Below are 13,292 nucleotides of genomic sequence, written 5' to 3' on the forward strand. Positions count from 1 at the left end.
ACCCCTAGGGGTGTCATGGAGTTGAACGGCATTGGAAGTGTCACTATTCATCTTAGCAACCCCGAAAACTATGGATTCCACAGTAATATCGGTCGTTTTACATGCCATCCCCTTCCCACCCCCCTAGGGGTGCCAGGGGTGTCTTGGAGTTGAACGGCATTGGAAGTGTCACTATTCATCTTAGCAACCCTGAAAACTATGAATTCCACACTAATATTGGTAGTTTTCGATTATTTTTACAAGTTACCTCCTTCCTACTCCCACCCCTAGGGGGTGCCAGGGGCGTCTTGGAGTTGAGCGGCATTGGGAGTGTCAATATTTGTCTTAGCGACCCCGAAAACTGTGGATTTCACACTTATATCGGTCCTTTTCTATTATTTTTACATGTCACCCCCTTTCCAACCCCACCCCTAGGGGTGCCAGGGTGTCTTACCCCCACAGTATTTCTTTCCAGATTGTAAGTCATATGTGTACCAAGTTTGGTCATCATGATTGTCACCAATTAGCTTAGCGACTCCAAGAACTATGGATTCGACACTAATCTTGGTTAATTTTTGAAATTTTAATTTCCACCCCCTCTCACCCCCTTCTCGATAGGTGATGAACTTGAAGTAAAACTGTATTAGGAGTGTCACTATTCATCTTAGCGACCCCGAAAACTATGGATTCCACTCTAATATCGGTCGTTTTTTATTATTTTTGCATGTCATCCCCTCCCACCCCCTAGGGGTGCCAGGGGTGTCTTACCCCCACAGTATTTCTTTCGAGATTGCAAGTGATACGTGTTCCAAGTTTGGTTGATATCGTTCCAGGCGTTCGATAGTTATGCTGGAATAAACATACACACATTTTTATATATTAGATTGTCCACCAACTTTATATTTCAGTTCATGATTTGGGAGGGGGCTGCAGCCTTCCCCTTGGATTCACTCTGGAGTCTAGTTAAAAAAAATAGTAATGATTCATGTCAATAATATTCTTATTTACTTTCAGTTCTTATAAGCGATATTTAATCGTATTTGAGGCTGGGAATTGCATGCAATAGAATTGCCATAAGTAAGTGTTGCTCAATTTTTATTACAGACTCTCAGAAGTATAGTAAAATTGTATAAAATAAAGGAATCAATATACAGGCACACACATGGTAACAGTACGAAGTGAATTGACTCGAGTAATTTATTACAAGTGATCACACGGATAGATATATACATATAATACATTTTTGACAGGATAATTAAAGTTACCACTCAGGGTGAAACATGAATGTACTCATTTCACATTGTATAAGATCAATTTTTTAAAAAAATAATAAGGTTCAGTCTTCAATCACGCTTCATAAATTTTGTCGAGGGAAGATAAACTCTCTCTTAATTTATTACATTCTTGCACTGCTTCTCTCACCTCTTGATCGGCATAATCCCTATTAATGAAAATAATTTTACAGTCATTATTATACTCATTAAACATGTTACACCCATTCTCGTTGCTCCCGGAACATGTGCTATCAGCCTTAGTTTCAGAGTCGGGACATAATTTGTACTTTCTGTTCATGTTTTCTAGCACCAAGTAAGAGCATTCCCTATTCCCTTTTCCCATCAAGTTAACATCTGTATTCACAGCCTGCACCGGTTCACTGGACTTGTTTTGAACACCTGATAAAGTCGTTGAATTAGCAAGAGAGCTTTGGATGTTATCTACACGTTCACGAACTGTACCCATTGGAAGATATTCAGGCTCCTCAAACTCTGAATCACCGTTCTGTGATACACCAGTTTCCTTCTTTCCATCAAAGTCACCATCAACGTCAAAGCAGACGCCCATAGGCAAGTATTCTACAATTTCACCACAGACTCCACCATCCATGGAAAGATATTCTGCAGAATCGGTTATTGTGCTGTCCTGCAGTGTTTCATCTGCGGAATCCGAACAAGAAAATTTCCTTTCTAAATTTACCCTGGTTCCTAAACCAGGACTCATGGGAAGGTACTCATCTTGTTCGTATTCTTCGGAAACGCCAGTTAAACAATGTTGCTCACACTCCAGTTCCTGCTTTGCCACATACTCCAAATTTTCTATCGCCCTCCCATCTACTTTTCCTTTCCTTTCCATTTCTTGCCAATGTTTCACACATATCTTTGGACTTTTAGGAAGCGAGGTGGAATGTTGGATGTGGTCAGCAACGGATAATACGTCATCTAACGTTTCCAGTCCTTCCGGAGACGTCGTTGAGCACCGCAGGCTCTCCAGAGACGCAGAGGTACATCTGCTCGACGGAGATCTGGATCGAAGAGGAACGTCAACCTCCGACGTGTCTTCCGAGGCCGGAAGCACCACCTCTCCGTTGACCTCTATGCAGGGCGTGCCTGGAGTACTCGGATCGGAACAAACATTGATGCTGCGACAGGCTGCTGCTCGCCTCGATCTAGCTGCTTCTCGGCTTCCTTTCATCTCGAAGTCCGTGCACGTGACGCTGCGATGAATCTGGCTATCGAGACTGTCTTCCGTGCATCTGACCGGCAGACTGGACGGTTCCCACAAGCTTCCGCTGGAAGACGGGCGCCTCCTGGGGCTGAGGTCTCGAGACAGCAAGCGTATAAGTGCCTGGCCAGGTTTGGTTAACAACTTTGGCAACGCTCTAGGAGATTTGGGACTACCATCGGGGGTTGGCGACGAACCACGCTGCTGCCTCAAGGACGTGCAGGAGATGGAGTGGGTTCTATCTGGAAGCCCACCATCTAGTTCATCAACTCCTAAGTACCTCTCTAAATTCTTCCTGTTGCTGTGGTAACCGTCGTTACGTTCCACAGGCAGAGGTTCCGAGCTCTTCCTTGTCCTCCCAGGAGAGAAATTGTCGTAAGGGTTGTGTACGGGGCTATCTGTTGGTACGTCTTCCATGCTGGATTCTTGGGATTCGTGCTTCCCGAATCCGAAAAACCTGAAGAAGTCTTTATGTTTAGGAGTCTGAGGCGTGGACTTTCGGGGAGGCAAAGGCGGTGGCTGAGAGACATCCACGTTCATTATACCGAGTCTCAGATCTTCACAGTCCTCTATGCTGCCATCTTGCAGTTGGTGCTGAAGCATTTCCGACACGCTGTCCGGGATTTCTTCGTAAACTCCCGAAGCTATAGAAGCAGAGGACACTCTGCGGTTTATGAGCATTTTCGACGCCCTGTTATTATCCCATCTCGGGTTTAAGGAACGAAGCACATCTTCGTCGTCGTCATCCTCGAAACCAAAGTCGTTCATCTGTTCTTCCCCGTGACACGGTCGATGCCTTAATTCCACAAAGTCACGAACGCACTCTTTGATGTCTCGACCGATGGGCGGTGACATGAGACCGCAGCCGGCAGATACGAGCGAGGAGGCGACGTTGCCGATGGACGGTTCGTGAGCCTCGTTCGCAGGGTCGTCGGCAATCGTGACGCGAACACCGGAATCGCATGACTCTGCGTTGGAACTTGCTCGAGGCCTGAACATGGGGTAGCACAGGAAATCGGGGCTTCCCGCGGAGAGAGACAAGGCATCGGAAAACCGGACGCCGGAATCCCGGTTCCCCGCGTCCTCGCTCCATTCCGACTGGACATCGGATGCGCTGCCGCACACCGAAAGGATCCCGAAACTCCGTCGAACTGCCGCGGATTCAGCGAGACACTTGATGTCCGTTTCGCTCAAGCTGCGGCGTCGCGACGACGTCGCGGGCGTTGGTGCGCTTCCAATCTCCATTCCGAACCGTCCGCGTGTCGCTGCCAGCTCGACCGTGCTCTGAGATCGGCGCCGAGGGAGGGGAGAGTCCACGCTATCTTGCAGGAACCTCGACATCTGGTCGTTGGGAGTGAGCAGAGGCGTGAGTGGAACTTCGTGCATCTGGCGAGTGGACGACTGCTCTAGAACCCAGGAATGTAGGCATTCGACGAGTTCCGTTGCTTGGTCGCTGAATAAGTAGATTTCGCCTGGTCCTGCCGTGCAGAGGCTGTGAACAGGAGCAAACAATTAATAACTGTATAGCGTATTTATTTATTTATATATTACAGCACGAACAAGGTTAATGGAATCAGTTTCTGCGAGTGACAGAGAGCTACAGAGTGAGTCAAAAGTCAGTTTACATAGGAAGTTTCCGACTGCGAGTGAAGGAAGATGCCGACAAGAAACAAAAGGGTGTGCGAAGTGATTTTCCTGAATGGCCATCGCAGTCTCCAGACCTTCCACCAATAGTTTTTTTTTCTTTGGGGTCATTGAAATGCGCTCGTCTTCTCAGTTAAGATACAGGACATCCAGCATCTGAAGGAACGCATTGTGTAATGCAGACATGATTATGCCGGACGTTCTGCAAAAGGTTGTTTCAGATATCTCAGTTTATAGTTATTGAACATACGAATTCTTCATTCCTTCAATTTAGAAAACATTATGGGAAAGAGGTTAGGAAGAAAAGGTGTCACTTTGATGGCAGAGTTCGTTGAGTGTCCGACTTTCGAGTCGCGACTCGCCACAGAAACCTCAAGGTTCGAACCCGGCGTTGGAGGATGATCCACACTGATTATGTCTGCGCCAATTTTAACTACTCGTCACTCATCCTGATCTCCTGATTAATTCAATGAGATAGGAATGAAGGAGAGCAAACAGTAAAGGTCACATTGAAAGGTAAATGCAAATGTGCTAACTTCGATAAACTAAAAAAAAGGCCCCTTTCCTCTTCCGTTGACTCTTGATTTGAAATCTTACAAGGAAACTGATTTCATCGTTGGCTTTATCGGAAATTTTCACACAGATTTAAGTGTTTGCATAAGTCCTGTTCCATTTCATAGTTTGATTCAAAATGGCGCATGGTGAAGGTGTTGATTCCATGTGTATGTAGAAGATATGAAGATAGAAATTACATCTTTGTAGGCCACAAATTTTGGTATATCATAAACATAGCTGTGTCTTGTTGAGCACTGTTGTTTACCATGCATTTTTCTAGAAAACTTATTTATTCTCTTGTTTGGTATGTCAGCAAATAATAAATACTTCACACCTACAAGGCTACCATACGTCTCTTTTGAATGAAAGCTACAATTGGGGATTACTACCCCAATTACTTACTATATAGGTTACTGTATTGTGAAATACAAATATTATTTAGTGCGCGAATTCAACTCTGTTTTTTGGGGGCGGGGGGTACCGTTCAGGCGTAAATAGGAAATTCATTCTTCTGCAGAAGTAACAGTAGATGTGTGTCGTTTTTTTTAAAAAAAATCGCTTAGGAAGGTTAATTGGGATTGGACCTACAGTTTAAAACTGGATCCCAAGTGCCATGCAATGTGCCTTCACCGGCGATGGAACCCCTCGATTGATTGATTTCGTGGTTTTTTAAAGTCCACTTTATATATGCACAGTAAGGCTAATCGGGACTGGACCTACATTTTAAAGTGGGATCCGAACCACTATATGGCTCCACCGGGAATCGAACCCGGGAGCTCTTGATTACAAGGCGATGGCGCCATTGGGGAGGTCCTGACCCATCGATTGGAGAGGATCCTTGTTAGTTGAGGTGTAGGCCATTCGTAGTCTTGAGGTTTCAGAATCCAAACGATACTTGTTTCAGGAAGAAAATATGAATTTAGTTAAGTTTATTTGCATTCAAGAACTACCGTTAAACAGTACATGTATATAGTACATACAAAATGAGTATTATTCGGAATTTTGTTTACATAGTGGAATAGTACCGTGCGTCCATTTCGATCTGCAGCCGAGACATCGGGAGAAGCGTGGCGGGCGGCGCTGGCGGAGATGCCGACATTTGCGGCCTGAAATGCCCGCTTATTTTTATGGACATATGCAGACATTTATATAAATATTGCAAAACGTGCACTAACCTGTGTTATAAGAGTATGGTTTTAATTTTAGTAGCTTAGTGGCTGTATGTGCTGATGATTTTGACACTCCCATCTCCTGTGAAACACGGCGTAGAGGTTTGTTTGGATAACTTTCTAACGCTGCCCCAATTTCATCGAGTTCATCGAGGAAGCTCACGAAAACCATTGACTTTTAATGGTTTCGTCGGCAGCGTAATCTTGATACAGTGTTGCACATTCGAAACCTCCAAACGATCGCCATCGACACAAAACTCTTTCAAGGATATAAACTTAAGCAGGACGTTGCTGGTCAAAACTATGATTAAAATGTTTTATTATCTGTGACTCTTATCGTCACTTCTAAAGCGTATTTTTTTGTGTATATAATTGCAGAACTTGGATGAATTACAGATGATGAATTATAACCCAGGTTAGTGCTCGTTTTGCAATATTTATATAAATGTCTGGATATGTCCGTAAAAATAAGCGAGCATTACAGGCCGCAAATGTCGGCATCTCCGCCAGCGCCGCCCGCCACGCTTCTCCCGATCTCTCGGCTGCAGATCGAAATGGACGCACGGTATTAGTAGGTATTTAAGCATTACACAAATATCACATAAATAAGGACATACTACTGACACATTTGTAAATATATATATTTCTAGACCAAAGTTTGTCTACAACTATAAATGTTATTCTTATTAATAATGATCGTACTGTCGATTTCTTATTATTACATGAATGGTAAAAATATGGCGTAAAATAAGAGATCGTTATGAATCCAATTTTCTAGGTAAGATCACGAAATTGTGTGTATATATATAAAAGCCATTTTAGTAAAGAAAATAATGTAAAAATTTTGCAAAATTCCGTCCCTGATTAGTACTATGCATTAATTTTCGTACAGATAGTCAAGGGAAAACTTACTCATTCCTATCGAATTAAATCTCAGTGAAAGTTTTGGGGGAAATAAATCAACTTCATGCAGTGGCGGCGATTATGGGTGGGGGGCTGTTGCCCCCCACCTTTTGCAACTTTTGCTAATGCACAAACCTAAACCTTATCTACCAAGGGAAAGTAAACTGTCCTTGCCTTTCCCAGCTTTGGAACCCAATCGCCGCCACTGACTTATACTTACTACTTATACAACAAGCGGTTCAACTAAAGCTATTGCTTATTTAATTATAGTTTCGGTAAAGTCTTTCGGAGTGGTTCCGGACACCCTGGAACAACCTTAAATGCTTGATAATATGATAAGATACTACAACCTAATCTAGATGGCATTAAATATCCAAATCACTTAAATGTTGTAGAATTTGAAGGAAAAATATTATAAATGCTACATTGTACATGGCATAGCTTGTAAAAATTTACCTCATAATTATAATTTTTAATTAATTAAGTTATAAAGTGTGATGGTCCTTAATATTTGAGATACTTGTTACATATCGCTATTATTTATAGAAGGGGATGACATTTTTGCCAGGGACACTTATATCTGTTCGGGTGGGGGCTGTTAAACAAGTTTCCAATCATGGGCGTCGCCAGAAATTTTTGTAGGGGGGGGGTCGAGCAAACGATAAAAGTTGATTAGTAGAAAAATAATAAGTAGTATTACCACGGTTATAAATGTTATTATACAACAATAATTATAAACTAACAAAAATGAATTTTTCAAAATAATACTAATACTACTACTACTAATAATAATTATTATATAAATGGGGAGACTCGTTCCACCAAACGAGTGAATACCAGCAGAACCATTTTCCATAATTTCTTTTGCATTTTATGCAATTAGTATCTGAAATCGAAATGCATTTTGATATTAACTTTTGCACGTCTCGTTCAAGAAAAGGCTTCAAATGTTAGGAGGAAGTTTTTTCATAAAGTTTGTTGTGTGACCTCTCACCTACAACTGTAATTATTAGAATTTTGAAAACTGTGGAACCATTTGTTCTTTGTATGAAATGGTAGAATATAACAGTGTTCCTGCATTTTTCACTCAATGTTTTCGATCCAATGCATTTTTACTTTGATTATTCTGTTCGAATACTAACTAAATAAACTTTATTTCTGTTCTTAACAATGAGAGTAACAAACTTTCTGCTTTCTTGTATCTTTAAATGAACGATGTCAATTTCCAAGGGGGGGGGGGGGTCCACCGACCCGACGCTCATGTTTCCAATCAATTAATATGCAAGTTCTCACAGTGTACCTACCCGGTGGTTTGAATGACGCAGATCTTGGAGTCGTCTTCCGGTTTGTCTGCAGGAGCTACGTAAAACCTCCTCAAGTGCTTCACGTCCCACGAGACCTTGACATCTCCTGTGCTGGGGTCATGGATGGCTACGTCTTCCGTTCTCACCGCGAGCAGGCCGTAGGCCCCCGCCAGCCCAGAGGCCCCGGAATAGGCGTTGTCGATCAAGGACACGGGGAAACCAACATCTTCCGCTGAAAAAATAAAAGGATTCGTTGAATGCATAAAACATTGCCAAATATCACGCCATGGGATAACGTACTGCACCTTGAGTTACGTCAGGCTTCCTGTTCAGAAATCGATATCTAAGGCTGTTCGAATTGAAGGGGAAAGCTAACACTTTGGAATACGTAATTTTTTTTGCAATTTCTCCACCCGAAAAAATGGCAGAGTTTATGATTATGAACATCGTGATGAGGACAATGACGCTAAGAAAAGGAACACATCTTCATTTTGAAGCGTAGAGGATTACTCTATATTTGTATTAAATAGGTGACAATAACTATAATTTAATGAAAATTAATGCTATTTTTTGGTTGAGGGGGGACTCCAGTATCTTTCGATAAATAACAGTTGCAGTATTATTTTTCTTCTTCAGCCTGTCTTTCGACTTGGCGGTCAATTTTAGGTGACCGTAAGTACTATGCATCTCATTGATTAGAAAATATGACATCACATGAGCTACAAAGTTTCTTCTACATGTTTCAGAGATCGAAAATATAGGAAAAGGAATCAAAATAGGAAAAATTCCCGAAATATGTTGTTTTATGTGAAGTAAATTCGCAAATATGTAAAATATATATCATCCTGGCAAATATGTAAAAAAAAAGTAACAAAACTTATGCAAAATGATGTCAGTTACATAATTCTTTGACATTTTAGTGTTCCAGGTACGTATCTAGAAAGGAATAGAATATGTAATTTCATACGAATCCCAGCTCTACTCACTGCGGAACACCAAGTTCCTTACTGTGCACCAACGGGATGGGCCACCACCATATTTTGCCATCATCCTTCGGGATGATGAAGAGGAATTGGTCGTGCTTCGCAACGGGGAGTCCCCCCCCCGCAACCCCAGCTCGACTTAACTCCCTTAGACTTTTTCATCTGGAGGTTTATTAAGTCTAACGTGTACAAAGTGAAGGAAGATCCACAGCATTGCCAGTTGAAACAACGCATTACGGCCGCAGTTGCCGATATCACACCAGCGATGTTGGAGAAGGTATTTCGGGCTGTAGTGGATCGATGGCATCTGCGCCTCGATTTAAAGGGTTGGCCACATGGAGTTATACTGATTTTGTGTCCTACTGTGAGGTGTGTTTCGGAACATATTGTATTTTGTGAATGCAGAAATGTATAATGACTTTATAATCACCCTGTATTATTCAGTTGGATTTCAATTTGAGAAGGTAGGATCACTAAACAAGTCTTCAAAGAGTGGAAAATACTACATGAAGAATGTCCTGTATTAGTACTACTACATACAGTGCTTTTCACGGTCAAGTCGCCCGTGGAACGGCGGTTAGCGCGCCGGGCAGTGAATGGTCGTTCTCCCCTCGCTCTCTTAAGCTTAACACCCACTGAGACGCCGCAATGTTGTCTGCTTCTATTGAAATCAAATGGTGTAACGCCCTCTACAATGAAACGCGCGGAACCGAAGCGGGAATTTCCGTGCCAGTGCAGTGGTCTGCAGGTTATCTTAAGGCTATCGCCCACCGAGACGACGGAAACGATTCTGTTGCGTTGTTACCGCGTCTCAGTGGGCGTTAAGCTTTACGTGACGTTTCAAGTTAACAAACCTTCAAGGAATATAGTAGGTAGTGGGTTGGAGCAAGAAGAAAAATGTTAATCGGTCTCTCAACACATAAGTGATCATTTGGGTGCTGTAAGTGCTCTTGAACTAAATGTTCTCCTTTCGCCAGAGCTTTGAGACTTTGCAGAGGTCAAACGACACGATCTCCTGGATGACCGCGCACCGAAAGCTGTAAAAGCAACGAGTCACCGACGGCGCACAAATTCTCGGATCGCCACGAGATAACGCGAAGCTGCCATCATGGGACGAAAACACAGAATGAACCAAGTTGTTATTCGCCCCGGGCGGCTCGACTAATGGAGGAGACAGCTTCGGGCATGAGTTATGCCAACCCTAGCATAATGGTGCTAAACCTAGCACAAATAAAATTTGAATTTTGTTGGTACCTAGCATCCTGTATTTGGCATAATAGTAAAATATAGCATCATCTGTGTACGCGTGTTCGTAGGAGACAGATAAATTAAATTCAAATGAATATGTTTTGAAAAAAGAAAAAAATATCAAAATCCGCAGATCTCATTTGTGCGGACATAGGTATCGTGCCGATCCAGCCACACCCTGTTCCACCCTCTTATTTTATTTTTTTCTTCATCCCTTTCCTTACTTATCTCACGGGGAACATTTTATACAAGGATATCCGTAGAAAGTAAATCAAGTCGTCCAATTTCCTCAAACATTTTCAAGCGCTGTATTGAACCATTTCATTGGTTGATAAACCATAGTAATTAATAATGCACGTTCACAACTACCCATAAAATAGATGCATAAATTAACTTAAAACCGAAGTCATCTGAAAAATAACAAATTAATAATAATATTTTATAAAAATAAATCCAGCACGTAGTCTAATTTAGCATACTTTACAAGTTTCATCAACACTTTTCCTGATCGGGGGGTTGGCAAAGCTGTCTGACACTAGCAAGAGTAAACAGTGCCAAACCAGCGTGGGAGTGCGAGCCTCTGCAACCTCTTCACCTTGCAAATGACGCAGGGAAAAATGCTTCAGAAAATCCTACCTGAGCGTGTTATGTAACTTCTATATCCAGACAATTGCCACTTAATGCCTCTTCCTTCGTGCTACAAAAATATCTGATGTTAGGGTACAGCTTCTCTCAATCATACTAAGGCGACCTGGTCATTATCATGCTCCGCGTGCCTTCTTGTCGCTTTAATCTCTTTAAATCCATCATTACCCGTGAAGAACTACAAATCATCTAGATGCGCCTTCGTAAATTTGTGAACGCTGAGCGCACATTCGTCACGAGCCTAAAGAGTAACCAGCTTACAAAAACAATAAGAGATAGCAGCACCGACGTATAAAAAAATGAGCTAATGTATTGATTATGAACAGACTAGTTCAAACATGAAACAATGCATTCTAATGTACAGTTGAACGCCACTTTACTTCAAAGCAGGCGCGGTTGGCCCTATAGCGCACAGGATCAGTGAACCCCCAGTAATATACGATAATCACCTCGAGAATGAACAATAAACAATGTCTTTACATTTTCACATTATTTCGCTAAAATTTCTACACAATAAGTCATGTATTTGTGTCCGTAACACAGCGAACTCTGTTGCTGAGAAGAAGAAACCGCGAATCGGCCGCCCTGATACAGACCCTCAGTTGAACCCCCAGAGGACAGCTCGTGCCATTGTGAAAGCTTCGTGCGGGAGCAGAAGCGCGAGGAGGGTATAGGACAAAATACATGGAAGATGAGATTGCAGAACCTATGTCTCCACCCAACGGTCATGCGCAGTTCGTTCTCTCGCAGAAGCCGCGGGACAAGGCTCCGTTCTCGCTGCTTTCTCCCTTCCAGTGTTGCTGTGTGCGGTTCAAGTTTGAAGCGCACACAATACATATTCAATCTTCTCTTTGTGTCATTTTTGTACCGAACTTCTTGGAATAAATGCAAGATTGTGGCAAAGATGGATGAGTGGAAACAAATAAAAGCTGGAATTAGATGCGATGAATTAAAATAAAGGAGATACATTACCAAAATACAGGGACGTAGCTAGGTTGATCAGTTTGGGGGGGCCAAACGTAAGATTTTTCTTTCAAACTATTATAAATTAACACACTATTTATACACCATATTGGCCTATGCTGTATACATACATTATATATGTATGTGTGTGTATATATATATAATCTTGGAAAGAAAAGGATGAAGGGCCTCCTCGGTGGCGCATGATAACATCGCCACCTTGTAATCAAGGAGTTCCGAGTTCGATACCCGGTGGATGCTCATAGTGGTTCGGATTCCACTTTACACTGTAGAACCAGTCCCAATTATCCTTACTGTGTATAAAGTAGACTTAAAACACCAACTCAATCAATCAATAAATTGGAAAGGAACATCATTTTCTTCTGTAGCCCCAACAGTCTACGGATATACTCTCGCGAAATACACAGCCATTACTCGGGAAACTAAATGCAGAATGAACTCATTAGCTTAATGGCTTATACACCAAGAACAATGTTATTAGTCTTTAGATTTGTAAATTTTCTGGAAAAAAATTGAGAAGTAGATAAAACCCTTTTCCGTGGTTTTAGATATAAAGTGCTGGAACCAGGTTTACAAGTATTGGCAACAGTGAAAATATGAAAGGTGTTCGTAATGAGTTCAAGCTAGGCATCTATGTATACAGTTCATACCGGAATCGAATCCGGTATCTCTTAGTTCAAGGGCGGGCCCGAGTCTTCTATGGCATCTGATTGTTCACTTGGGAAATGATGACGATAAGAAATTATATGCACACGTCTAATTTCTTAAAATCAATCTTATTTTTGTGTGGAAAACCGAATATATGATGGTACTGGATAAAAGAAAGTTCCCACACGCCCAAATAATTACGCTCTCGTCTTTGGTTCGCAGGTTCAACAACCTGTACGGGTTCGATTCCCGATGGAGGCACATAGTTCTTCGGATCTCACTTTAAACTGTAGGTCCAGTCCCGATTAGCCTTACTGTGCATAAAGTGGACTTAAAACACCAGTTCAATTAATCAATCAATCGAAAGGTTCATGGTTCGATCGCTGGTGGTCAGGCCGGTAGCCAGAATTTGGTTTCGGAAGTGGCTTATCCCTTTTTGGCAGCCGCCATCTAAAGGCGAAAAGGTTGTGGGGAGGGGTAAATGCGCTGAAGATGAATTTCTTGGTATATTGCAACTTACCATATACAAGATGTTTAATCCTGTTAATGAAGTAAATTTAATTACTACTACACATTATTGAAATCAGATATTTGTAAGATTTCGGGAAAGGACTGCTCTCGAAACTATGGGACTCGATGTGATGACTACGTGCAACCGAATGAAAGAACTCTTCGCCGGTCTTGTCCGTCAATATTAATTTTACTGAGTAATTGTAAGTTTTTCTCTGCCT

General features: G+C 42.1%; 1 protein-coding gene across 1 annotated transcript in view; it reads right to left on the reverse strand.

Annotated features, from left to right (window-relative positions):
• Positions 1-1,162: 1,162 nt before the first annotated feature.
• LOC146001756 (uncharacterized) overlaps positions 1,163-13,292 on the reverse strand; it is a 222,365-nt gene continuing 210,235 nt past the window's right edge. The window contains exons 6-7 of the mRNA XM_083139468.1: positions 8,054-8,285; positions 1,163-3,970 (exon numbers count right to left, since the gene is read on the reverse strand). Coding sequence (XP_082995594.1) covers positions 1,327-3,970; positions 8,054-8,285 — 2,876 coding nt within the window. The 3' untranslated portion in view covers positions 1,163-1,326. The remainder of the gene's footprint in view (positions 3,971-8,053; positions 8,286-13,292) is intronic.

This window comes from Lepisma saccharinum, chromosome 17 (genome assembly GCF_977018435.1).
Source record: "Lepisma saccharinum chromosome 17, izLepSacc3.1, whole genome shotgun sequence".
NCBI classification, from domain to species: domain Eukaryota; kingdom Metazoa; phylum Arthropoda; class Insecta; order Zygentoma; family Lepismatidae; genus Lepisma; species Lepisma saccharinum.